The 27,535-nt window shown below is 38.0% G+C and overlaps 2 protein-coding genes across 22 annotated transcripts in view; one reads left to right on the top strand and one right to left on the bottom strand.

Annotated features, from left to right (window-relative positions):
* CACNB2 (calcium voltage-gated channel auxiliary subunit beta 2) overlaps positions 1-7,309 on the top strand; it is a 315,479-nt gene extending 308,170 nt beyond the window's left edge. For all 13 annotated transcript variants that reach the window (XM_016150615.2, XM_016150606.2, XM_016150604.2 and 10 more), the window contains 3 exons: positions 77-172; positions 984-1,169; positions 1,941-7,309. In XM_016150615.2, coding sequence (XP_016006101.2) covers positions 77-172; positions 984-1,169; positions 1,941-2,423 — 765 coding nt within the window. In that variant the 3' untranslated portion in view covers positions 2,424-7,309. The remainder of the gene's footprint in view (positions 1-76; positions 173-983; positions 1,170-1,940) is intronic.
* NSUN6 (NOP2/Sun RNA methyltransferase 6) overlaps positions 1-27,535 on the bottom strand; it is a 70,020-nt gene that overhangs the window by 904 nt on the left and 41,581 nt on the right. For 7 of the 9 annotated variants that reach the window (XM_036228156.1, XM_016150617.2, XM_016150620.2 and 4 more), the window contains 8 exons: positions 14,114-14,262; positions 9,709-9,834; positions 7,123-8,101; positions 6,635-6,700; positions 5,345-5,429; positions 3,484-3,598; positions 1,127-1,303; positions 33-213 (listed from right to left, as the gene is read on the bottom strand). In XM_036228156.1, the coding sequence (XP_036084049.1) occupies positions 7,874-8,101; positions 9,709-9,834; positions 14,114-14,262 (503 nt within the window). In that variant the 3' untranslated portion in view covers positions 33-213; positions 1,127-1,303; positions 3,484-3,598; ... (1 more) ...; positions 6,635-6,700; positions 7,123-7,873. Of the gene's footprint in view, positions 1-32; positions 214-1,126; positions 1,304-1,556; positions 1,634-3,483; positions 3,599-5,344; positions 5,430-6,634; positions 6,701-7,122; positions 8,102-9,708; positions 9,835-14,113; positions 14,263-27,535 lie in introns of all 9 variants that reach the window. The other 2 variants (XM_036228150.1, XM_016150618.2) reach the window with 2 other exon arrangements.

Here is a 27,535-nt window from a genome sequence, read left to right as displayed (position 1 = left end):
CAGAGGAGCAAATACTGAATCTTGTCATTTACCTCAGTGTGGATAGCCCTCTGTTCAACAAAATCTTCTTTTACAGGTTTTACAAAGGTTGATAAAATCTCGAGGGAAGTCTCAAGCTAAACACCTCAACGTCCAGATGGTAGCAGCTGACAAACTGTCTCAGTGTCCTCCCGTAAGTTCCCTTCCATGTCCAGTAGAATCCAGAGAGCAGACCTGGCATGACATTATATAAAAGCAAGCAGACAGTTGAACGCCTGTCGAGGGGAAGAAGGCTTACCAGTCAGCTGCATTCCCAGGAAGTAACCTGTCCCACCCCTGCCTTGTCCAGCTCATGGCTGACCAGAAGCTACAGCAAGTTTTGTGGTCACCTCATTAGTATCATAAATAAGATTGTGATTTATCAGAGATCTATCTGGAATTCATTAATCCTGTTAATTGGAAGAAATGACTTTCAACTATCTGAGACACTGATTTGAGACCATGTAAAAAATTTCTAAACGGTTACCCATTCCTAATTTTTATCTATGCTTTACATATCAGGCCTTGGGACTGTAGCTGGCTACAGGTATTTCAGAAGATCCAGGAATTTAATACTTCGAAGTGTTAATCACAATTAATATTTAAAGTCTGTACCGTGCCAAACCATCACTGGTTTCAGCTTCTGCCAACCTTCCTGTCCTCATCGTGCCTCGCTCATTTCCAAGATTAAGCTTCACAGTCTCTGTCAGAGGGGTGCTGTTCAGATTGTATAATCTTTTTACATCTCTTTCACCATAGTGTCAACTCCTTTTTCCAGTAGTGACAGACAGCTTTCCTAAGTGTGCCATTTAACAACTCTTATTACAACTGGTTCTCTTTCTGGTCACTGCTATTCTAAACAGGAGCACATCAGAGCAAATGTAAAGTGGTGCAGCTCAGGCCTCTCCCCTCCTTCCTCTATGGGGTGGGAGGTGTGAGCGTGCCTCCGATGTGTGCTTCTACAGGAGTTGTTCGACGTGATCCTGGATGAGAACCAGCTCGAGGACGCTTGTGAGCACCTTGCTGACTACCTGGAGGCCTACTGGAAGGCCACCCACCCCCCGAGCAGCAGCCTCCCCAACCCTCTCCTTAGCCGCAGCTTAGCCACCTCAACTCTGCCTGTCAGTCCCGCTCCAGCCTCCAATGCACAGGTAAGGGGAGGCCTTGACCCGCCTCACGTGATGTCGCAGGGGTTCGAGCCCAGATGTCCAGCCCCGTGCTTGCGCCAGTGCAGAAGCTCTGTCGACACCGAGTCACTTAATAAACACCTTCAGTGAGACTGTACCTGTAAGAAAAGCAGTGTAAAGAGAAAATACTATGAATATATAGAAACCTTAGAATGCCCTAACTTTCCACACAGCAGCATCAGAAAGCCTGGCTGCAGGTCGGGGCTCTGCCTCTTATCAGGCATTTAACCTTGGAATAACACCGGCACCCTGTCTCAGGCTTGTTGTGCGTTAAGAGAGGTGACTGTTAAAGAGTGCTTGTCTCGTAGTAAGTGCCATTTAAGCATGTCACATTTTATACTGCATCCTTACCTTAAGCCAATGCCAGCGCCCTACATATTTTTAATCTTCCCACATGTATTCAAGCAGAGGTAGCTCAGTATGCACACCTGTGTGTAGAAAGACCTGTATCTAAACCACAAGAGAACCGATAAAAGAATGCCCTCCTTCCATTTGGTCATTTAGATTAAAAGGTTATTCTATGCAGTGTTCTAGGCACATACGAATTAAAGTCCAATATAACATGGTATAAAACCTTAGAAATGCCACTGCCCATCATAACTTAGCTGGTGAGATTTCATTTCAGCATTTTAGATACTTAAAGACGACTCAACTGGAATGAACTTGCTTTATGACACGGTGGTTCCTTATACTCTGACCTTGGCTGACGCCTGAGTTTTCTCCCTTCGCCACCAGGGTTCTCAAGGTGATCAGAGGACTGAGCGCACTGCTCCTGTCCGGGCTGCTTCCCACCCTGAAGAAGAACCCTGCCTGGAGCCAGTCAAGAAATCCCAGCACCGGTCCTCAGGCCAGCACCACAACCATCGCAGCGGTACGAGTCGAGGCCTCTCCAGGCAAGAGACGTTTGACTCAGAAACCCAGGAGAGTCGAGACTCTGCCTACGTGGAGCCGAAGGAAGATTACGACCACGCAGACCACTATGCCCCCCACCGTGACCATAACCACAGAGACGAGCCCCACGGGAGCAGTGAGCACAGACACAGGGAGGCTCGGCACCGTTCCCGGGACCTGGAGCGCGAGCAGGACCACAACGAATGCAACAAACAACGCAACCGTCATAAATCTAAGGATCGCTACTGTGACAAGGAGGGAGAAGGACTATCCAAAAAACGGAATGAGGCTGGGGAGGGGAACAGGGATGTTTACATCCGCCAATGACTTTGGCCCTTTTGTGTGTTTTTTTTCTTTTTTTTTTTTTTTTCAAGTCTTGGATAACAGCATCCTCACACTAAATCTTTGGGGTCTACCTTGCAATCATATGTGATCTGTCTTGTATATTTTGTATTGCTGTTGCTTAAATAGCAATAGCATGAGATAGAGTATTAATATACATTTTTTTCTTTTGTAAGTGCTATATAAATTTGCCTGGTACGGCTGCAGTCCTCCAGCTCTGTGCTGGACTTTTCAAAAACTGCCCGGGGTAGCTGCCACTTGAACAAAGTCTGTGGCATTAGTATTTTAAGAAATGTAGTTGCTGTATCCAGCAAGCCAGAATCAGCCCAGATAAAAAGTGGAATTTCTTGATTCTCCAGATTTTTAAAATGTAGAAATGTAGGCACCTGATTTACATTCATTAATCCATGGACCACTGTTTCTTGCTTGTACCTCTGGCTGACTAAATTTGGGGACAGATTCAGTCCTGCCTTACACAAAGGGGATCATAAAGTTAGAATCTATTTTCTATGTACTAGTACTGTGTACTGTATAGACAGTTTGTAAATGTTATTTCTGCAAATACCTTCTTATATAATATATATATATCAGTTTGATCACACTATTTTAGAGTCTTAATGCCAAGTCAGCAGATTTGCTTTATGAATTACAGGGACTAGAAATGCCCACATTCAGGAAATTTGTAATAACATCATCTAGGCACCTATCCCCACTCTAGGAGAAAGTCTGTACATACTGTAAATATGTGTGACTGCTTGACTTGAAAAGGCCTGGTTTCTGAATGTTTTACCACCCTTGTAAGTTTATAACTTTGACCATAAATTATGGTAAATATAACCAAACTCCAAAGGTTGTTCTAATCCATGCAGCTTACACTGATTGTGACAAACACATTCTTAGTAGCTAGTGTCTCATGTCACTGCACTGGAGTCTACGAGCCGGAACTGTGTGTGTGCGTGTGTAAGAGTGTGTGAGTGAGCGGGAGGAATCTGAATGCTGAAGACTAAGGAAGATGCTAGAGACTGACATGCAGAAGTCTCCTCACCGGGCTGTGTACTGAGTCGTGCTGCGTGTTGCCTCAGCGCTCCGGAGAGCGGCCGGGGAGCGTGCTGCCGAAGGTGACTGGGGAAGCGTTCATCTGTTGGCTCCTCGTTCTGCTCCTGGAGAGTGACAAGTACAGGCAACTTTTAACTGTTTCACTGGAAATGTACAATCTGTGTGTTCGAGTATTTGTTATAGTAAGAAACGTTTACACGGCTTGTAGAATTATTTCGTGGGAAAATAAATTTTTCTAACTTCTCCCACTTCCGTTTTAACCCTGCCTACCGTTCCTGTTACCTCCCAGTTTCCCGATCATGCCATCCCCCACCACCACCTCGCACAGTTTTGCTGTCTGTCAAAACCTAGAAGTGCTTCTTAAACCAAAGTTTCTGTTCTTCAGGAGTAATCAGGGCAAATGGAGTGACTTGCAGCGAACAAAACGTTAAGAATATATTTTCCTATGACAGATGTCTACTCTGATGGGGAAGCAAGAAGATACCATCTCCATGCCTCAGTGGTACGGCTGTAAGCAGCTCACAGTTGTGGTTGTCACACTAAGGCTAAAAGCTTATCCATGTCTCTTAAGTATACATTCCGTCCAGTGACGACTGGACGGGTAAGACAGTATTAGGTATGCAGGTACCTAGCACTTGAAATTTGTCCCTGGAAAATGCCTATTTATAAATGCCTGACTTCAGATTTGTACATAACTATTTTGTTAAATAAGTTGATCTATTTTTTTGTTTTGCTCCTTTGATGATTCCAGGTTCTTGCCAAATATTCGTGGACCTTTATAAGTAAACTGTTTCACTTTTAACTCATTTCTTCTACCCTGAAAAAAACTCAGTTTTAAAAATGAGTTACATATATATTTAATTTTGTCAGCTAATATAAAACATTCCCATCAGAATTAATGTATTTGTTAATTAGCTCTGTACTGTTGACATATGAATTAATTTATTGAATATAAAAACTGTAGCCGTAATATATAAATTGATGCAAAATAGTCACATCATTGGAAAACCGTATTCCAATTAGCATCATTTTATAAATATTTCTGATACACTTTCCATCATGGCAGGATGTTGCTGATCACCAGCCCCATCCTTTGCTACACCATAATTTCATCCCAATAATGACTTTAAAATATTTAAATTCTTGAACTATAACTGGTATTTAGCTAACCTGCTGCTACCATTAATTCTTTTCTAAGAGTCACAAATGAATTCCATTTGTTAAATTCTGTACCTGGATTCTTAGTTTTTCACTTTACTGTGAAACACGTTAGTCCAAATCAGAGCATTCCTCAAAAAACTATACTGCAGGTTTTGACGTAAGAGCATTTATACAAGGAAATTGTACAGTGGGCATATCTGTAAATGAGATTCCCAGAGATGATGGGGTATTTCCTGGCTTGTGAAATGTAAAATTATAGTCCTTTCACACAACAAAGGCTTAATCTTATCTACTCAAGTTGTAAAATCATGATTTTTGTAGTCGACCTAGAAAATGCTGGAAATGTTAACAGTTCTACTGGTTTTGTCAAACCCATTTTGGTCTTTCCTGTGCTCTTTCTCTACTGCTCATTTAAGTTACTGTTACAAAAAGGTGCTGCTAAACGTAGGGTGTCTTAGTCATACTGTACTTTGGGACAATGCCACATTTTTTAACATGGTCTGCTATGCATTCCTGTTAAACATTCGCTGTCAGCTACACTGAACTGTTCAACAAACCTGGTTTAAAGTCATTCACGTAAAACAAATAAAGAGCTGGCTTCTGCACTGTTTATTATTAGTGGTATCAATTGCAATTTCAGGAATGATTCTGATAGTTGGGAATGTTAAAAATTCAACAACATTTCTTACCTGTGGAGATCTTCCTTGGGGGCAATGCCAATCACTGATGTCACTTTAGTAGTGATCTTCCCATTAATGTCTGATAAAATGACAGCTGACAGCAGATAAAAGATCATAAAATATGAGCAGAATAACCTTCCTTCACCTTAATTCTACATGAGCAGCAATTCTTAATTCAGATATCGAATTTTATTCTTCCTTCGTTTTAAAAATAAAGATCCATCCTGATGACAAATTTAATTCCTCACTCTTGTCCCTTGGATCAGTAATGTAATGCTGCTAGTCTTGGATACTCTGATCTTATTAAAACTTCAAGAGTCACACTGTTAGAGAACAAAAGTAACTAGATGGTTTTGGGTCAGTTGGTTAATTTTGGCTAAATTATATTTTTAACTCTTTGTACTTCACTTTGCTATTTAAACTGTGATACAGGACTTTGAAGTAAAATGTACTCACCGTTCAAACAAAATGCCTTTTCTGTTTCACAGAAATATCTATGTCAACACTAAATATGTTAAAAGATAATATATTAATTTTCTTCCACATTTTCCTGATCTTTTTTCTTTTCATTGTATTTTTTCTGAAGTTTCCTAGTCCTTTAAGATTATGTGTTTGATTTTCCAATTTGCTTTATTTTTTGAAGGAAAAAAGCCCACTAAATATGTATGTTAAAGGAAACAATTTTCACAATATTAATCTGTCCTTGATTTCAATATGTAAATATTTTTTCTTCTATTTAACCTACATTGCTTATATTTTGATATTTGTCAGTATTAACCAAAAATTCACAAATTTGCTGCTAGCTAATTCTCTACCATTTTCATCTCAGCTTAGCGCATTAGGCTTTGTAGAGAGCATGAGAGAAAATGGATTCTGTGTACTTTAAAAAAATACATTTAAAGTTTGGGGAAGTATGCTGAGCCCTAGAAATAGAAGTGCCACAGGTAAACAGTATCTCTCTTTAGTAAAGTGATATCTACTGAAGATAAAGTACAGTGAAGGATTAAAGAAATCCTTCATATATCTTATATCTGAATCTCACAGAGCTTGAAATTTTTGCCTTCGGTAAGCATTTGTTGGCAATCTGCTCTGAAGCAGTGACAGAAAAGAGGGTGCCTGCCTCTGGGATTTTCCCACGTCAGGGTGGTAGTTAGGGGCCTGCCTAATAAACTGTTTCAAGTGTCCCGACAGAAGGCACTATGGGCCCTAGGGGTGCACAGAGAGAAATGCCCAACCCAACATAGGGGAAGGGTGTTCAAGAAAGGCTTCCTCAAAGGCGAGGCCATCTAAAGGTCTTACCTGATCCAGGAGGCCTCACCATCTTGGTAGATATCATCAACGGTCACCAGCATTCTTAACAGAAACCTACATGGGGAAAAAACTATTAAGCAGTTGTTTCCGATTATTCACTTTACATGCCCAAGGCTCAGAAATTTTGGGATGATTTGAATGAAAATTAACAAGAACATGTATATAACTCTACATGAGTAGCCTTTAACCTATGGCTGGGTATTGGACACTTACGTATATCTTATCTAAAAAGCAGGTAGGGTGAAGCAAATATAAGGTCATAATTAAAAAAAAAAAAAAAGGCAGTCACTTATATTGGCCACAACAGGGGGATGTTTGGTCACTTTTGTGATTTGGACAATGTTCTTGTTTTTCTCTAAATTTGGATTTGATTATGAAGTGGTCTTTTTGTGCCTTGATCTACCATAGTCACAGTAGCCTTATCTGATGCTGGCGTTCTGTGCAATGATGTTCAGCAAGAGAACACCAAGGCCTACCTGTCAGTGCCAGGCCCGCTCCCAGCTGTCAGAAGCCGTCGTCCTCCTTCTCACCAAACACGTCTCTCATAACTTTTATGGTATGTGTTCCAGTACATGATAAAAGGTACCCAATTTGTGGAATATCCTCATTTACTTTAATCTACAAAGTGAAAAAAATATTCATTTTACTTTGTAAAATCATGGGGAAAAAAGTAAACACAGTAACGGTAGACTATTTTAGAAGCAGTCCAGACTTCATTTGAAAGATGGTTTATTTACCTACCAAACCGTAAGCCGAAAAAGAGGTAAAATTCTCGGCCTGGTTATTAGCACACGGTCAATGTCATACTTCCCATGCCCTGAGTTCGTAAGGAACTACTACTCAGGAAATCAGGATTGGAAAACTAGTTTTAAAAACCAAATTAAATATTGCTAACTGTATTCCTTTTGTTAGATTCACCAATTAACATTAAAAATGACTTGCAGTCTTTACAAATTAAAACAAGAACCCAAATGAAAATATGTTCCAGACATCGATAGGTATCTCCCTTTCTTTATACTCTGCTAAATCCACAAAGAAAAAAATATTTTAAAATTACAAAATTTCATAATCTCATCCCACCCCCGAACACTTCCTCTCCTGATCCTTGGTGAAACAGCTGGCAGCCTTTTCTGTTTCCTTAGCAACCATGCCATCAATCACTTGGCCTCAGTTTGGTTTTTAAACACACACACGCGCATGCAGACACAGAATGAATGTTTGGAATTTTCATTTTGAAGGCTCCTGTGTGCTTCTGCATTTTACAAATTTTGCAATAAAAAATCCTATAGAATCCTTATTTGCCAGCCGAATCATGTCTTCTATTCTGGCATCTCTGAGAGAATCAACGTCCATGTCCTGTAAAGGCACAACAGACGGATCAAACCGCTGTAGCTGTTCCAGTTGTTCGAACGACAAGCCAGCTCCCATCATTCCTTTCCCTCCAATGTGAGGTTCCTGTTTGGAGGAAATGAATAAATATGAACAAATATCCTAGAATTAATAAGTGTGCCTGTATACAATTTAAGTTAAAAGACAAAGTGGGTTGTGGTTATCACAAGTTCCCAAAATAGAAAAAGTAAATACCTTTCATTTTTGTAGAATGCACATATTGTCTTTCCAAAGTAGGAAAGCAGTAATATGTGGCCACCTGAAGAATACCTATTACAGCTCATATGCTTTTCAATACCAGGACAGGAAAAGGCCTGAGCTTCACAGTTCAAACTGGATTCAAATCACAGCTCTGCAACCTTTCAGCTGTGTGATCTTTAGCAAGTAATTTTACCTAATTGTTTCCTCATCTATAAAACAAAATACTTGGGTCTGGGACTTAAATAAAAAAGGTGGTCTCATGCCTGGCATACCGAGGCATACGGTCCTTGATAAATGGAACATTATCATCAATAACAGTAATAGATAAAAATTTAGTTTTATTTATCAGACTCCCTTAAACTGACAGGAGTTCCTTAGGTCTCTAAAGATGCCTCTAACCCATACTAATTGGATAAATGTTTTTTTGTTGTTTTTAAATGCACCAGAATATTAGAAAGATCAATTAAGGCTGCATCGATTAGTTTAGAAGAATAAAAAATCATAAGGAATTGACTGATGCTTTCAGACCACTACTGCAAAAGATCCATAATCCTAATTTAAGTCCCCAATTCGCAGATAAATGTTTATGTGTTACCGAAAATATATTCTCTTAGGTATATGTCTGAGAACCTGTTGTTTATTAACCCAAAGGGGAAAAAATTCCATTTCTTTTAGGTATATATTGAGTATATGTGTGTATAGATATACACGCACATACAAAATTCCAAGTGAATTCTCAAACTTCCTTTCATCTACAACATAATTATCTTAATTTCTGCACCTAGAAACCATCTCAATTGTTTATTTACATATTCCAATTACCTACTAGACTTAGATACAGGAAGGGACTAAAGTTACATGTTCAACGTATCTGAATGTGAGCATGAGTACAGGTTGAAGCTTAATCTCAAACACCATGGGCTAAAAATCCAGTTACAAATTACCTGTTCAATAAAGACCGTAACAGAAAGACAGTGCTAGTTAAAGGACAAGAAAGGTTTTAAATGTTATACAATTTATATAAGAGACTACAAAAAAGCAGTAATCCTGAACCATTTTCTCCCTTTAGCTAGTCTTTTGATAGCCCAGTTATTTTAAAGCCTGTTTGGGCTCTAATGCGACATGAGAATAAATGCTCAACATTTTTCTTTTCTGAAAAATCTAGGACTGGGAGGAGGAAAATAAAGTTCTTGGAAACAAAGTGCTGAGTAACATGAACAAGAACCACAAATGAAAGGAGCACCTAGCAAAAATATACCTGAGCTCTGTGGTGCATTCACGCAATGGCAAGGAATGAACATGAAAAAACTGTCAGGATTTAAAATGGACTTAACGAGAGAAACTTTTTTGCTTTTAGCAATGTTTGTTATAGAAGTTTTACTTAACATATTTCTTCATATAACAGCCTGCATATATTACCACGCTTAGGTTTTTGTGTAATCAGGTAACAAAAAAATGGGAATTATTCTTACCTGGGGCTGAAGCTGAAGACAAGGAAACGCTGTGAGGGCCCAGGCCACCTGCTCTTCATTTTCTGCCAGTGTGATGGTGCATGTGCTATAAACCAACACGCCCCCCGGCTTCAGCAGCTTCACTGCCTGAAGAAAAATGTGATCAGATTACACGTACCACAAGGCCAAGCAGCTTAAGGAATTCTATATCTATCTACATGATACCTTTCAAATATTTGGGATAAATAGAATGATGTTCTGTATGCCCAGGACTCTTTCTTAATCAGAAGTTCCAGACTAGATACATTTCATTTCCTTGGAGCTGTTATAGTCCATTTGGAACAAGAGTCTCCGAAATCTGATTAGTCGGTTTCACAACTTCAGCCAGCAAATTTACATTTTTAGGCCAGACTCCTTTCAGAATTCCATATCCATGTATTCAATTGCCTTCTCAATATTTCCACTATGGAATTTGTCATGTCTTGAACTGAAACCCTATCTTCCCACTGAAACCTACTGGAGAAGTACTTCCATCCTTCCAGATGGTTAGGCCCCAAACCTTAAATTATCCTTTATCACATTACTCTCTCACATTCCCCATATATCAGCAAATCCTACTGTCTCTACCTTCAAAATATACCCAGAATTTGGCTACTTCTCATCACTTCCACTGCTACTGTCCTGGTCCAAGTCTCATGAACTTCTGCCCGGATTACTGTAACAGTCTCCTACTTAGAGCCCCCGCTTCCCCTCTGCCATCCTACAATCTATTCTATACAGCACCCAGAGAAGTACTTTCAAAACCCGTCACATCTCAGCTCAAATCCTTTGAATGCCGTCCATTATCTTGGAGTCAAAGCCCAAATCCTGACAGTGGCTTTCGGGGCCCTATGTTCTGACCCGCCATGACCACGTGCTCACCCTGCTTTAGCAACACTGGCCTCTGCCGGTCTGGAACACGCATGGCCACCCCACAGGCTCTGCGCACGAGCTTGGAAAGCTCCCCTCCTCCTCTGCCTCGCTTGCTCCTTCGCAATTATCTTTGCTCATCTGTCACCTTTCCAGCAACGCCCTCCCTGACCGCCCGATATAAAATGGCAACTATCCCAATCCAGCACCCCTGTTCTCCCTTCCTTTCTTTAGCTTGCTCCACAGGATTATTACCTTATAATAAACTGAATAGCTTACTCATCTATTTGTTAATTTTCTCCCCTAATCAGAACAGAAACCCCATGAATAAGGCAGGGACTATTTTTTTTTCACTACTGTATTATCAGCATCTAGATTAATATATTACATACAGCAGGTGCTCGATAAATATTTGCCCAGTAAAAAAAATGAATCGAGAAATAAGGTATTATACAAAAATGAATTTGTCCCAAGTAACTAAAGTTTATCTTTTTAAATTTTTAAAATCTTTTTTAAAATATGTAATATATACTTATGCTTTTTAAACCAGAATATGCTGATCAAAATTCAAACTTTGTTACTGTGTGCAAGCTATTATTTTAGGTACTTTACATGGATTTTCTCAAGAAAGCCTATAACAACTACGAGACATGATTGCTATCTCCAATTAGGTAACCTTATTAGGTAGTTATTATCCCCATTCCTCAGACGTGGAACCAATGTGCCGAAAGTCACTTATGTGGAGCATGCATGACTCCAATTAAGATGTGCTTGAGTCTGTTCTTCAAGAAACAGCTCAAACAATCTAACCTGACACCTAAAGGATCTAGAAAAAAGAACAAACGAAGACCAAAGTGAGAAGGAGGAAATAATAAAGATCGGGGTGGAAATAAATAAAATTGAGTCTTAAAAAACAACAGAAAAGATCAATGAAACCAAGAACTAGTTCTTTGAAAAGATAAAATTATAAACTTTTAGCCAGACTCATAAAAGAAAATGAAGAATGGGCCCGAATAAAATCAGAAATGAAAGAGAAGTGACAACAGATATGACGGAAGTACAGAGAATTATAAGACAATACTATGAACGATTATATGCAACCTGAAAAAATTGAACAAATTCCTCAAGATACAATATTCCAAGACTGAAATCAGAAACAAAAATCTGAACAGACCAATACTAATAACAAATTCGAATAAGTAATCAGAAACTCCCAACAAACAAAAGCCTTGGACTATATGGCTTCATAGATGAATTTTACCAATCATTCAAAAAGAATTACCTATCCTTTTCAAACTGTTCCAACAAATTTAAGAGGAGGGAAGGCTACCAAACCCATTTTATGAGGCTAGCATTACTCTGATACCAAAACTAGATAAAGACACTACAAAAAAAAATTAAAAATAAAACTACCATATATGATCCAGCAAGCCCAGTTCTGGGTATTTATCCGAAGATATCCAAAACACTAATTTGAAAAGAAACATGCATCCCTATATTCATTGCAGCATTATTTACAATAGTCAAGATATGGCAGCAACCTAAATGTCCAATGGACAGATGAATGCATAAAGAACATACAGTTCATATATCCAATGGAATATTACTTGGCCATAAAAAAAAAAAACTTAATCTGACAATTTACAACATGGATGGACCTAGAAGGTATTATGCCAAGTGAAATAAGTCAGAGAAAGACAAACACCACAGGATTTCACTTACATGTGCAATCTAAAAAAATTAGAAAACAGAAATAAACTCATGATATGGGTAACAAACTGATGGTTGCCAGATGAGAGGGAGATTGGTGAAAAAGGTGAAAGAGATTAAGTACAAATTTCCCATTATAAAAACAGGCACAGGGATGCAAAGTATAGCATACAGTAGTTAATAGTATTGTAACAACTATGTATGGTGTCAGACGGTTATTAGACTTAACGGGGTGATCACTTCCTAAGTTATATAAATGTCTAATCACCATGTTGCACACCTGAAACTAATATAATATTGTATGTCAACTGTAACTGGAAAATAAATTAATAGAAAAAACATGTGTCTGATTCTAAGGTCCACATTCTTCTCAGTTTCTATCCATGCCAGATGGTATACCTACCATAGTCTCAACTCTAACACTGCTGGCTGTTCCTTTCCATTGAGATGATGCATCCTAAGTGGCCTTTTTGAATTTTCTTTTTACTATGGCCTCGAACAAATAAAAAGTGTTTTTAAAACAGTGTCCTAACTTTACCCTCAAGTCAAAGTGAGTTTTGCCTACAAGTAAAACTTATTTAACGCTGCTTGCTCTTTTAATTCCCAGGATGTATTCTTCAGACTGTATAAAATTAAAAAAAGGTAAAATAATCCATTACCAGTACAAAAGAAGACACCAGAAGAGATGACTAGAAATGTACTGATGGACAACTTTAGAGACTGAATAATATTGTATCCATTACTGCTGTAGCCTATGTGTTTACAATTAAGGCTTGAGAGAAATTAATGAAGTAATCCTTGGTCAAATGTTTATATTCTGTGAAATCTACAGTATCATTTTTGCAAGACTGAGAAAAATCCTTGGATATTCCGTCTGGGATTCCAACTGAAGACCAGTTAGATCTGCAAAGTTTTTATGTTTCTTCTATGCTTGATACTGTCACTTCCCATTTTAATTCTCATTGGATTTCCATTATTATTTTTTTTACTTGTCAATTACAGTTAACATACCATAGTTTATTAGTTTTAGGTGTATAGCAATGATTAGACGTTTCTATAACTGGACTTCCCACTTTTAATTTGCTTTCTTAAGATGATCCAGGAACACTATTAAAAAGAGTAATTTGTTTTATATCTAATTCTTTACATCAAGTAGTAAATAATCTAGTGACTTTTTTAAAGGTAAAGCAGAATGTTTGAAATTCATTATGTCTCAATGAAGAAATTCTACTATTGCCTATAATGAAAGAGTCAACATAAAGGTCCATGAATTCAAAACTAGATCTTCTGTCCTTTTTTTGTCTGATAAAATATACATATAAGAAACTTACCATTTTAACCATGTTTAAGTGAACAATTTAGTGGCACTATGTACGTCCACATTGTTGGGCAACCACCACCATTATCCATCTCCAGAATATTTCCATCACTCCAAACTTACTCTGTACCTATTACACAATAACTCCCCATTCTTTCAAGCCTCCAGTTCCTGGTAACCTCTAGTCTCTATGAATTTGCCTAGTCTGGTTACCTTATGCAAATGGATGATACAGTATGTCTTTTTTGTGTCTGGCTCATATCACTCAGCATAATATTTTCGAAGTTCGCCCATGCTGTAGCATGTATCAGAATTTCATTCCTTTGTGAGGCTGAATAATATTCCACTGTATGTATATACAACGGACGCTTGGGTTGTTTCCACATTTTGGTTATTGTGAATGATGCTGCTATACACACTGCTCTCAAGCTCTGAAATATCAAACTAGTAAAGGCCAACTTTCTCTCACAGCAAGGTATCTACACATACCACAGTAAAGAGCTTTCGCTGTAATGGCTGGTAAGACGTCACTTCCTTCAAAGTCCAAGAACAAGCCATATTTGGTCTCTGTCCCATTCCGCTGCAGGGTGCATCAAGAAGAATTCGGTCAAACGATTCTGGTAAGAATGGAGGCTCTCCTATGAAGAGAATTATATCAACATATTTGCTATCTGCCTTATTGGTTTACAATAAAATAAACTCCTGAGACAGAAGCAATGATCAAGAACTTAAAATCATAATCTGGAACAGAAAGTACAGAAAAACAATTCTTCCTTCAATCAAGTAGCTGGTGAAACTAATAACAACTTATATTTAATATAGGTCTGTAAAAAGGTAGCCGTGCGACTAATAAGAGTTTTTTGTTTTGTTTAATTTTGTCAGAGGAATGAATAATTTGTTGAGGGCTGTGTTTTAGAGGAATTCATCTGGCCGCAGGATTAAAAATAAAACTATACAAGTATTTTAACAGAAAGATTTATCCTTAAGAGACAACTTAGTATAAATAAATAGTATAAGGAATCAGTTAAATGGATGTTGGAGAGCTGGAAAAGCAAAAGGAGCTCATGGGGGCGCCCTAGAGCTAAGAACCACAGAAAGCAGCTTCTGCCTCTATCCCAGGACAAACAAAGGGAGGAAGTTCATTTATCAGTACCAAAAAGCCTAGAGCGGAGCCTCCACCGAGCTGGGTTTCAGAACTCCAAGGAAGGGGTTGCTACCTAGCTTCCTCCTCCTGTTCCTCAGGACTCAGAGCAGGCAGCATCAGGGAGCTGGGACACAGACCTCTGAGGGAGGGGGTTCTGTCCACTCCATACTGATACTTAATGGAAGAAGCTAGAAATGCATCTGCCAAGGCAAAGGGCTTAGCTGTTCTTCCCAAGTGAAATGACTTTATTTCAGCCAGAATGTTGGGAAGTTTAAGCCTAAAGGCACTTTTGAAAATAATGGAGATTGTGGTGGTAAGCAATTAAGAAAAGGCTGGCAGTTTCATGAGAACAAGTTAACCACAGACCAGCCAGAAATTTCCCTGAGAACTAAGGAGAACCTTTATAGGGTAGAAACAAACCTCAAAGACTAGCCTCAAAGATTACCTATGGGAAGGGACCAGAAATTTATTGGATCAAGATGGTATAGCAATTTATGCCCCAGAGCACTAATGAAAACAGGAGCAATCAACCTGCAATTAGTGGAGCCAGGAATAGCATCTTGAGATACCAATTCAAGCAGACAGTGTAACACAAAGATCAGGGAAAGACAGAAAAGAGAGCCCTCATAAAACCACTGTTATCCCAGGATTACTCTGCGCATGCCCATAAAATATACTTTGCTACAACAGTCTAGCCATCACAGTAAACAAATAAGCAAACTATAAGCCAGAGGAAGAGTGGTTTTGTATCTAGTTGCTGCAATGTCCAATTTTTAACAACAAATTATGAACTATGCAAAAGAATAAGAAAGTGTAACCCAACATAAGCTAAACTATCCTTGAGAGAGCCTACATGCCAAACTTAACAAAGACTTTTAGAAAGCCAATAAAAATATGTTCAAAGAATTAAAGAGAAAGAAATCATGTTTCAGGAAGTAAAAGACCATACAGGGTCAATGTCTCATCAAATATTTACAAAAAGAGGCAAAACATAGAAATTCTGGAGTTGAAAGTATAATAAATGAAATGAAAAATTCACTAGAGGGCACAATCATAACACTAAGCTGAAAGGAAAAAAAAATCAATATACTTGAAGAGGGAGAAATTATGTAATCTAAAAATCAAAGAGAAAAATGAAAAATGAACACAGCCTCAGAGACACCATTAAGTGTGACACCATTAAGTGCACCACCAACACAGGCATACGAAAAGTACCAGAAGAAAAAAGGACTAGGGAAACATAATAAAAAATCAAAGAAGCTCAATGAACTTTACGTAATGTCACAAGGTTGTGCTACCACATTATTAATCAATGCTTAAACTTCTATTAATTCGCCTGTTACCTCTTACACCTTTGACAACATATCTCCTGACTAAAGGAGGCTGAACTCGTCAAGAAGGGACAGAAATTCCAGGGCAAGCTAAGCCTGCAAGCAGGAATCACATAAGAAACCCAAGGATCACAGCTACAAAAACACTCTGCACAGCAAAGTTCTAAGACAGCGCCCCAAATACCTTGCCAAGTGACCTGTTGACAACTTTTCTTCATGAGCATACAAAAGACCACACCGAGGAAGAGGCTTAACATTAAAATGAGACATGTGATATGTAGCAAGGCATGTTGGAAGCATGTCTAGGAACAGCGCATACTCATGGTCTCCCACAATTCCGGGAACTCTCCACCCTTTCTCGGAAGTCCCCACCCCTACCTACCACCAATCCTGTAAGGCTCTCCTCATTCCTCCAAATTAAGGAGGTGCCTTTCCAGCGTAAGCTCACCCTCTCCATTCCTTGATCAAAAATAAAGTTTCTGCTCTGCTTTACCAAACACACTCCCATTCCATTGGTGTGAGTGACACTAGGCAGAAGGACCCTGATTTGAGCTTCCTGACCCATATGGGTCAGTGACAGGAGAACAGATGCAAAAAGACCCAAAATCAAACACATCATAGTAAAAATTTTAAAAGGCAAAGGCAACGAGAAAAACCTTAAAGCTGCAGGATAAAAATGACTCTCACGTATTAAGGAGCCACTAAAAGATTAAACAGATGTTTTCTCATCCCTGAGACTGGAGACTGCAGAAAGATTATCTTTCAAAAATAAATGTGAAATAGAGACACCCCCAGATAAAAACTGAATCGTTGCTAATTAGCAGACCTGCTTTATAAGCAATTATAAAAGTAACTCAAGTTGAAAGCAACTGACACCAGAACGTAATATAAGTTCACATGAAAAAACAAACAGCACAAGGTAATTATGTAATTATATAGATATATATAAAAAAACAGTATAAATACATATTTCCTCTTTTCTTCTCTTGATTTAAAAATCAGTCATATAAAAAACAATACATATATAATTGTACTGATGGGACTATATACATAATAAAGGTTATATGTGTAAAATGTGTTTATACATAGCAAGTGCAATACATTTGCCAATAACAGCAAAAAGGGTGCGTGTTAGTGAAGCTGCCTTAGAGGAAGGAAATGACACCAAATGGTACCCCAAATCCACAGGAACAAAAGGGAACCGGTAAGAAAGGTAATATAACAAAACCTAAAATTACGTATTTTTTCTTCTCAGTTTCTTTTAGAATTTTATAGACGTAAAAATATATAAAATAATATTATAACTATGTATTGCTGAGTTTGTAACACATAATCTGAAGTCATTAAAGGAAGTAAAATGTTATTTACATTAGTATATATGTACTTGATATAAAAAAGCATTAAAATACAGAGAAACAAAAAAATCCCAGAGAAATAGAAACAAAAAGTAAAATGAAAGACGTAAATCCAAGTATATCAATAACAACATTAATGTGAATGGATCACTACTGGTCAAGATGGCAGAGTAGGTAATTGCAGTGCTCATTTTTTCTCACAAGAAGATAGAAATTTTAATTAATTATATGATAGCCATCAATGAGAATTGCCTGAAGACTAGCTGAACAGAACTCCTATAACTAAAGATATAAGCAGCAGCCAGGATGAGACTAGTAGGAGAGATGGAGACATGGAGTGGGCAGGTCCCATAACTACAATGTGACAATTAAAAATCAAGAGGGGTATCTTGACTGCAGAGGTCCCTCCTCAGGAGGGAAGAGTCCAAGCCTCACACCAGGCTTCTCAGCCTGGAACACCATTGCCAAGAGGAGTCCCCATAACACCTGGCTGTGAAAACCAACAGGGACTGCAGCTCATCTGAGTAAGACAAAGAGCTGCTGTATACCAAGGTGTCCTCTTAAAGGGGCCAAGCACAAGATTCACTCACTGGCAAACTCCCTTGATCTGAGCTCCAGTGCAAAGGAAACAACTCTAAAAGTGCCTAGGACATACAGGGAAAAATCTAAATGAACTAGATTCAAAGTGAGGGCTCAAGGGACTGGGACAGAGTAGCTCTCCCTAGGCACACGAGTGCTAGCAAGTACCACTGTTCCTTTGTTGAACTCTCCTCCCATTCAGCTGGCCTGGCACAGGCAGATATCAAATCTGAGCTCTTCGTCAACTTGGCTAACACCTTTCACCCCACCCTGGCGATTCCCTGAGACCTTGTCTCCCACTCAACCCCCTTATCCTGCCCGAGCCACTTCCAGTGGCTTTTCCATATGAGCGAGCTGCCTCAGATCAAGGTATGAACATTCGAAAATCTTTCAAAGGTCCACAAGCCCCCATAAGCAGCAGATAGCCTTGGTATGCCCTGTATCTCTTGCTAAGCAGCCCAAGCCCAGTCAGTACAAGTGGCTCCTGGTCTCAATTTGCATTGCAATTCCTGTTGGGTGGCCCCAGGCTGTATTAAGCTATAGTAAGTGTTGGCTTAGAATAGATTAATTGGCTGCCGCATGTGGCAACTGACCTCAGCTTACACTGTGGTCCTCATCAAAGTGGCCCAAGACGAGTATTAGTGGCAGCTGACCTCACATCACAGTTTAACCTCTCCCGGCACCTCTAAACCCAGAACAGCAATAACCAACTAAATACCACTTTTCTAGCTCCCACCAGGCAGTCTGAAGCTGGGCAAAAGTGGCAGCTGACCTTGGCCAGCACCAGAGCCTTTCCCAAGAGGCTCCAGAACCAACATACACAGTGGCCTGCTTCACACCACACAAGAGCACTACCTAACCAGCTCCACACATGACACATCCAAAGGATGAACATGAGGGGCACCATAGCCCCACTAAAATAACTCTCACTCTCTGGGTTCAGCCCCCACACAACAGCTTGTCCAGCTCCTGGACAACAGCTTGTCCACTGTAGTCACTATCAGCTCTCACGGCCAGTCAGCCTAAGGATCAACTCCAGCCACTGACGTGCCAATAGCAAGTAAGGCTAAACGACAATAAGAGGGCACACACAACCCACTCAAGGGACACAACTGGAGCATCTGGCTCAGGTAATCAGGAATGCTATGCCCCGGGTCTCAAAGGACAGTTACTACGTAAGACCACTCTGCCAAGACTGGGAGCCGCAGATCTACCTAATATATAGAAACAAACGCAGAATCAGCAGTATGAGTTGACAAAGAAACATCTCTTAAATCAAAGAACAGAACAAAACTCCAGGGAAAAAAAGCTAAATAAAATGAAGGCAAGCAATTTACCAGATGCAGAGTTCTAAACGGTGATTATAAGGACACTCTATGAACTTATGGGAAGAATAGACAAACTCACTGAGAACTTACTCAAAGAGAGAAAAAATAATCAAAAAGAACCATTCAGAAATGAATACAATAACTAACATGAAGAATGCAGAGAATCAACAGATTAGATAAAGCAAAGGATCGAATCAGTTAACTGGAAGAAAAGTAGCAGAAAACACCCGATCAGAAGAGCAAAAAGAAAAAAATCAAAAACCTCTGGAACGACACCAAGCATACCAACATGTGCATCATAGGGATATCAGAAGGAGAGAGAAAGAAATGAAAACCTATTTGAAGAAATAATGACTTTAAACTTCCCTAACGGGGTAAAGGAAATCTACAAGTCCAGGAAACAGAGTCCCAGACAAGATGAACCCAAAGAAGCCCACACCAAGACACATAATAATTAAAATGTCCAAGGTTAAAAACAAAGAGAGGACCAGCAAGATAAAGGCAGCTACTTACAAAGAGACTCCTATAAGAATGTCAGCTGATTTCTCAACAGAAATTGTGCAGGCCAGAAGGGATTGGCACGAAATATTCAAAGTGATGAAAGACCTAAAAGTAAAGTTACTCTATCCAGCAAGATTTAGAATCAAAGGAGGGATAGGTTCCCAGACAAGATAAAGTCTAAAGGAGCTCATCGCCACTAAACCAGTATTATAAGAACTGTTAAAGAGGCTAAAGATGTGAATAAGAAAACATAGGTGAGGGATTTATACACTGGTGAGGTCAGAAACAGGGCAGAGTGAGAGATGTCTGCAGATCTCTCCTCTTGAAACAAGATGAACATCTAATACTCAACAAAACACACTCAAGTATGTCAGAGCGAGAAATCTATGAATAAGAGCTACCACAGGTCAGAACCCCGAATTTCAAGTGATAGACTGGGAGAAACAAAGAAGCTGCCTCTCTCAGACAGAGCTCCCTACAACAGAAGGGGTAGGGGAGAGGTGTGGTGGGTTCCCTGAACAGCCCTGCCTGAGAGCTGTGAGCTCCATGTGCAGCGGCAATGCCCAGAGATCAAGGCAGAAAGCAGAGAAACGGGGATGGCAGAAAAGTGGAAACAGCAGAGAAGCAATGGTTGATTACTACCAGCCATGGCTGTAAAACAAGGCTGAACCACATATCCTTCAAGACCCAACACAGCACAGCCCAAGGGTAATCCGAGCAAAAGCTACCAAAACCGTCATGAACACTGACAGGAACTGAGACTGAGGGTAGCAAGTGTGATTAAATATTTATAAGAAAAAAAAAAAAAGGTATTATTAACACTTTATATAAAGCAGGAATCCAAGAGGCTTGGATGCCACCTACAGGAAATCAAAAGAAAAACACCTTCTTTGCAACAGACTAAAAAGAGACCTTTGTATAATAAATCTTTCTGGGGAAAGAAAAAAAAAAAAAAAGCAGAATACACTTCCATTAATGCCCAGGCAGAAAAATAGCCCATTAAACACCATGAACAACCAAGGTGATAAGGCAGCTTAGAAAGAAAGAGAAAAATCTCCAGAAATAAGCTTAAAGACATAGAAATATGTGACTTAAATGACAGAGAATTCAGGATGGTACTTCTGAAAAAACTCAATGAGATCCAAAATAATTAATATCAACAACTTTAGGAATTGAAGAACCAAAAAGAATTTCTGGAGATGAAGAACACACTAAGAGATAAAAATTGAAATAGCAAGCTTGGGAAATAGTCAACCAAATGGAAGAAAAGATCAGTGATATCAAAGACGGAAATTTAGAAATAAATCAGAAGGAAGAAGAGAGAAACCTAAGAATGAAAAATAATGAAAGAGAAATATCAGAACTAGGTGAAACCATCAGGAAAGGAAACATAAGAATAATGGACATTCTCAAAGGAGAGGAAAAGGAGCAGGGATTAGAAAGCATCTTCAGACATAGTTGATGAGAATTTCTCAAATCTAAGGAATGAACTGGAGCTTGGAATTCAACACCCAATTATCTTAACCCAAAAAGGCCTTCTCCAAGACACATCATGTTAAGATTATCAAAAACTAATAACAAAGAATTCTCAGGGCAGCCAGAAAAAGAAGATGACAACCTATAAAGGAAAACCCATTAAATTATCATCGGACTTCTCAGCACAAACCTTACAAGCAAGAAAGGAGTGGAATCAAATATTCAAACTATTTAATGAAAAGAATTACAAGCCAAGAATAATGTATCCAGTAAAGCTCTCTTTTAGATAGCAAGAATAAATAAAGATCTTTCCAGACATATAAAAAATTGAGGGAATTCTCCACTACAAAGACTGCATTACAGGAAATACTGGAAGGTGCCAGCTCACCTAAAACAAAATGACAAAAAAATACATCACTACGAGTAAGGCGAGTAGCAAGCAGATAAAAGTAGAGGAGTGCAACCCTTACTAAGAACAAGGCATTATAAGCTTAAACAATAAGATTTGCTATAGCGAGATAGTAATGAACCGTTCAGCATACATAGAAACAAATTGAGACAACAATGACCGAAAAGGGGAGGATTCAAAGATCAAAATTTACAAAGGGGAATGGAGATGAGGCACATGAAGAAGAAAAGGGGACTACTATGGGACTACTATGTGTACACACACACACACACACACACACACACACACAATCCTCTACATATATGTCATGGTAACCACATGCCAAAGATTCAGAACTGAAATACATAACCTAAAACAAGAACCAGAGGGAAGATCTACAAAACCCCACCAAAAAAGAAACAAACAAACAAACAAACAAACAAACCCAGAAACATAAGGACATGAAAGCAATGGAAACACTGAGCTACCAGAAAGCAAAAGATAAAATGGCTATAGGAAAACCTCATATTTCAATAATCACACTAAATGTAAAAGGACTGAACTCACCAACAAAAAGGCAGAGTTGCAGATTAGATCAAAAACTAAAACCCAACAATGTTCTGCCTCCAAGAGACACATCTCAGTTCCAAAGACATATACAGACTCGAAGTGAAAGGGTGTAAAATGATATTTCAAGCACATGGCTTTCAGAGAAAAGTGGGAGTAGCAGTACTAATATCAGACAAAACAGATTTCAAAATAAAAAAAGGAATGAAAGATACCGAGAGATACTTCATAACGATAAAGGGTATCATACACCAAGAAAACATAACGCTTATTAATATCTACGCTCCCAATCAAGGTGCCCCGAAATATATAAAGCAATACTAACAGAACTAAACGGCAAAACAGAACAAAACACTATCATAGTAAGGGACCTAAATACCCCAATGTCGGATATGGACAGATCATTCAAACAGAAAATCAATAAAGAAATAACATCCTTAAATGACACATTTAGACCAGCTGGACATAATCGACATTTACAGAGTTTTTCATCCCAAAATAAATGCTTATACATTCTTCTCTAGTGCACATGGAACATTCTCAAGAACCAACCACATACTGGGACACAGAGATAGCCTCAACAAATATGAGGGTTTAAATCATACCGACCATATTCTCTCATCATAATGCTTTGAAGATAGAGATCGACTGTACAAAGAAACCGGGAAGAACCACAAATACATGGAGATTCAACAACATGCTACTGAAGAATGACTGGGTCAGAGAAGAATAAAGACATCAAGAGATACGTAGAAATAAACTATAATGACAGTACAACATAGTAAAACTTTTGGGACACAGCAAAAGCGGTAATAAGAAAGTTCATATCATTACAGGCCTACCTCCAAAAACAAAACGAGCCCAAACAAACAACCTAACACTTAATCTTAAAAAAACACTGGGGGGGGGGGACTAGAAAAGAAGCCTAAAATCAGAAGAAAGGAGAAATCAAAATTAGAGCAGAATTAAATAAAACTGAAAACAATAAATAAAATAAATGCAACAAAGATCTGGTTCTTTGAGAAATTAATAAAACTGATAAAGGACATAAAAAAAATCAGGATTGTATGACAGACACCACAGAAAAACCAAGGATCATACAAGAATACTACAAAAAAGTACATAACACAAAATTTAATGAGCTAGAGGAAATGGACAAGTACTTAGATACAACCTTCCTAGACTAAATCAAGAACTGAAAATCTAAACAGATCATTTAGCAGTATGGAAATTGAAACAATCATCAAAAGCTTACCAAAAAGTAAAAGTCCATGACCTGATGGCTTTACCAGTGAAATCTACCAAATATTCAAAGATTTAATACCCATTCTCCTCAAACTATTCAAAAACATCAAAGAGGTAATACTTCCTAACTCATTTTATGAGTCCAATATTACTCTGATACCAAAACCTGGTAAAGATAACACAAAAAAAGAAAACTACAGACCAATCTCTCTCAAGAACACAGATGCAAAAATCCTAAATATGATAATAGTGAACAAAATACAGCAACATAGTATAAAGATTAAACACCATGATCGAGTGGCCTTCACACCAGAGGCACGGGGATGGTTCAACATATGCAAATCAATTAATGCAATACAGCACATAAACAAATTAAAAAATAACAATTATATGATCATAATAATAGATGCAGAAAAAGACTTCGAGAAGATACAGTACCCACTGGTATTGGCAGAAAAACAGATACATGAACCAGTGGAAAAGAATTGAAAGCCCAAAAGTAAACCCATAGTTATATGGGTAAATGATTTTTGACAAAAAAGTCAAAAACATGCAGTGGAGAAAGGAAAGTCTCCAATAATGGTGCTGGGAAAACTAGAAAGCCACCTGCAAACGAATGAAACTAGACTCTCTACACACCAAAATTAACTCAAAATGGATTAAGGACCTGAAAGTGAGACCTGAAACAGTAAAACACATAGAAAAAAACAAAGGAACAAAACTCAAGGACCTTGGTCTTAAAGAGGTTTTTATGAATTTGACCTCAAAAGCAGAGAAGTAAATGCTAAAATAAATGAATGTGATTACATCAAACTAAAAAGCTTCTGCTTGGCAAAAGAAATAGTCAACAAGGTAAAGAGACAACCATCCGAATGGGAAAATATATTCGCAAGAACACCTCCGATAAGGGGCTAGTATCCGATATATACAAAGAACTCATACAACTCAATAACAACAACAACAAAAATAAACAATCCATTCAAAAAATGGGCAGAACACCTAAAGAGACACTTATCCCTAGAGGACATACAAATGGCCAACAAACATATGGAAAGATGGTCAACATTGCTATTAGAAAAATGCAAATCAAAACCACAATGAGATACCATCTCACACCTGTGAGAATATCTGTTATCAACAGGACAAGTAATAACAAATGCTGGAGAGGATGAGGAGGAAAAAGGAACCCTCATACACTGCTGGTGGGACTGCAAATTAGTACAGCCATTATGGAAAAACAGTATAGAGTTTCCTTTAAAAACTAAGAATTGATCTACCATATGATCCAGCAATCCCTCTACTGGGTATTTATTCCAAAAACTTGAAAACTCAAATCCAAAAACATATTTGCACACCGAAGTTCATAGCAGCATTATTCACAGTGGACAAGACATGGAAGCAATCAAAGTATCCTACGATAGATGATTGGCTAAAGAAGCTGTGGTAGATATATATGATAGAATATTACTCAACTATAAGAAGAGATAAAATATTGCCATTTGTGACGATATGGATGGGCCTCGAGATAATCATGCTAAGCGAAATAATCCAGACAGAAAAAGTTGAAAACCACATGATATCACTTATGTGTGGGATATAAACCTAAAAGCAACAAATGAATAGGACAAACAGAGAATCATGGACATGGACAACAGACTAGCAGTTACCAGAGTATGGGGGAGAGGTAGATGGGTTAAAAAGGGTCAAATATGTGGTGACAGAAAGAAATCTAACTATGACAGATGAACACACAGTGTAAATATATATATGCCTTACTATTAAAGTGTACAAATGAAACTTATTGGATGTCATTAAACAATGTCACCAAAAACAAAACAAAACAAAAACCCACATACACAATGATCCAAAATCTATGAGACACAGCCAAAGCAATTTTCTGAGGGAAATTCACAGCAGTACAGGCCTACCTCAAGAAACAAGAGAAATCTAAAATAAACAAGCTGATTTTACACCCAATGGATCTAGAAAAAGATGAACAAAGTCCAAAGTAAAAAGAAGGAAGAAAATCATAAAGATCAGAGTAGAAATAAACTAATTTAAAAATGCATTAGAAAAGATCAATGAAACCAAGAGCTTATCCTTCAAGATAAACAAAATTGAAAACCTCTAGACTCATCAAGAAAGAGAAAAATAAAATCAGAAATGAAAGTGACAACCGACACCACAGAAATACAAAGGATTATAAAGAATATTATGAACAATTATATGCCAACAAATTGGGCAACCTGGAAGAAATCAGTAAATTCTTAGAAACATAACTATTTTCCAAGACTGAGTCAGGAAGAAACAAAATCTGAACAGACTGATATCTGCTACAAGATCGAATAATCAAAAAACTCTCAACAAACAAAAGTCCTGGCTTCGCAGGTGAATTTTAGCAAACATTCGAAGAAGAATTAACACCTATTCTCCAATTATTCCAAAAAATTCAAGAGGAAAGAAGTCTTCAAAGCTCGCTTTACAAGGCTACCATTATCCCAATTCCAAAACCAGTGAAACACATTACAAAAAAAGAAAACCATAAGCTAATATCTCTGATAAACACAGATGAAAAAATCCTCAGCAAAGTGATCAAACCAAATTGATACATTAAAAAGATTAAGCAAGGACAACAAAAGAAAAAGTAAATACATGGGACTACATCAAACTAAAAGGTTTTTGCACAATGAAGGAAATCATCAATAAAATGAAAAGACAACTCACTGTATGGGAGAACATAATCACCAATAATACATCCCATAAGGGGTAAATATCCAAACTATATAACAAACTCACACTACTTAACACTAAGAAAACAGACAATTCGATTAAAAAATGGGCAGAGGACCTGAATAGACATTTCTCCAAATACGACAGAGCTGGTCGACAGATATATTAAAAGACGCTCAACATTGCTAACCATCAGGGAAATGCAAAACCACTGTGACATATCACCTCACACCTGTCAGAATGGTGATCTTCGATAAATCAACAAACAAGTGCTGGCGAGAATGTAGAGAAAAGGGAGCCCTGTGCGCTGTTGGTGGGATTGTAAACTGATACAGCCAGTACGGAAAACAGGATGACGTTTCCTCAAAAATCCAAAACACTAATTCGAAAAAATATAAAGACCTCTATATCCATTGCAACATTATTTACAATAGCCAAGCTATGGAAACAACTTAAGTATCCATCCACAGATGAATGGATAAAGAGCATGTGGTACATACAATGGAATATTATTCATCCATAAAAAAGAAATTGTACCATTTATGACATGGAGGGACCTAAAGGGTATTACGGTGAGTGAAATAAGTCAGAGAAAGATGAATACCATATGATTTCACTTGTATGTGGAATCTAAAAAAACAAATTTAGTGAACAAGCAAAATAGAAAGAAGCTTATACAGAGTATATACTGATGGCTGCCCGGTAGGAGGGGATTAGGGGCTGAATAAAAAACATAAAAGACTTAAAAAGTACAAATTTCCACTTATAAAAATAGTCAGGGGACATAAAGTACAACATAGAGAATATAGTTAATAATGTTGTAATAACTATGCATGGTGTCACATGGGTACCAGACTTATTGGCGTGATCACTTCGTAAGGTATATAAATGTCTAAACACTACGTAGTACACTTGAAACTAATGTCAACTGTAATTGCAAAATAAATTTTTAAAATGTTCAAATCAAAAAAAATCACCTTCACATGCTATATATAAGAATTTTAATCACAGTAATGCAATTCATAAAGCATGTGAAAATCACCTTGAAGTAAAATTGCAGAATTATTACTATTTCTGTGCTCTTGCATTTTTCTATTTAGTATTCCTTATTTTTCCTGTGTTCAGCTAACAACCCATTGTACATATATATTAAAACTTTATTACTAAGAATAAAAATAATTTAAGATTGTGAAAGAATTATATTTTCTAAAGATGACTACCACAATATCATCCTTCCCACAAACTGACAATTTCGCATTGACACTCC

Source organism: Rousettus aegyptiacus, unplaced genomic scaffold (genome assembly GCF_014176215.1).
Source record: "Rousettus aegyptiacus isolate mRouAeg1 unplaced genomic scaffold, mRouAeg1.p scaffold_m13_p_10, whole genome shotgun sequence".
Taxonomy (NCBI): domain Eukaryota; kingdom Metazoa; phylum Chordata; class Mammalia; order Chiroptera; family Pteropodidae; genus Rousettus; species Rousettus aegyptiacus.
The sequence above is the reverse complement of the archived record's forward strand: the minus strand, read 5'-3'. Positions and strand labels throughout refer to the sequence as shown.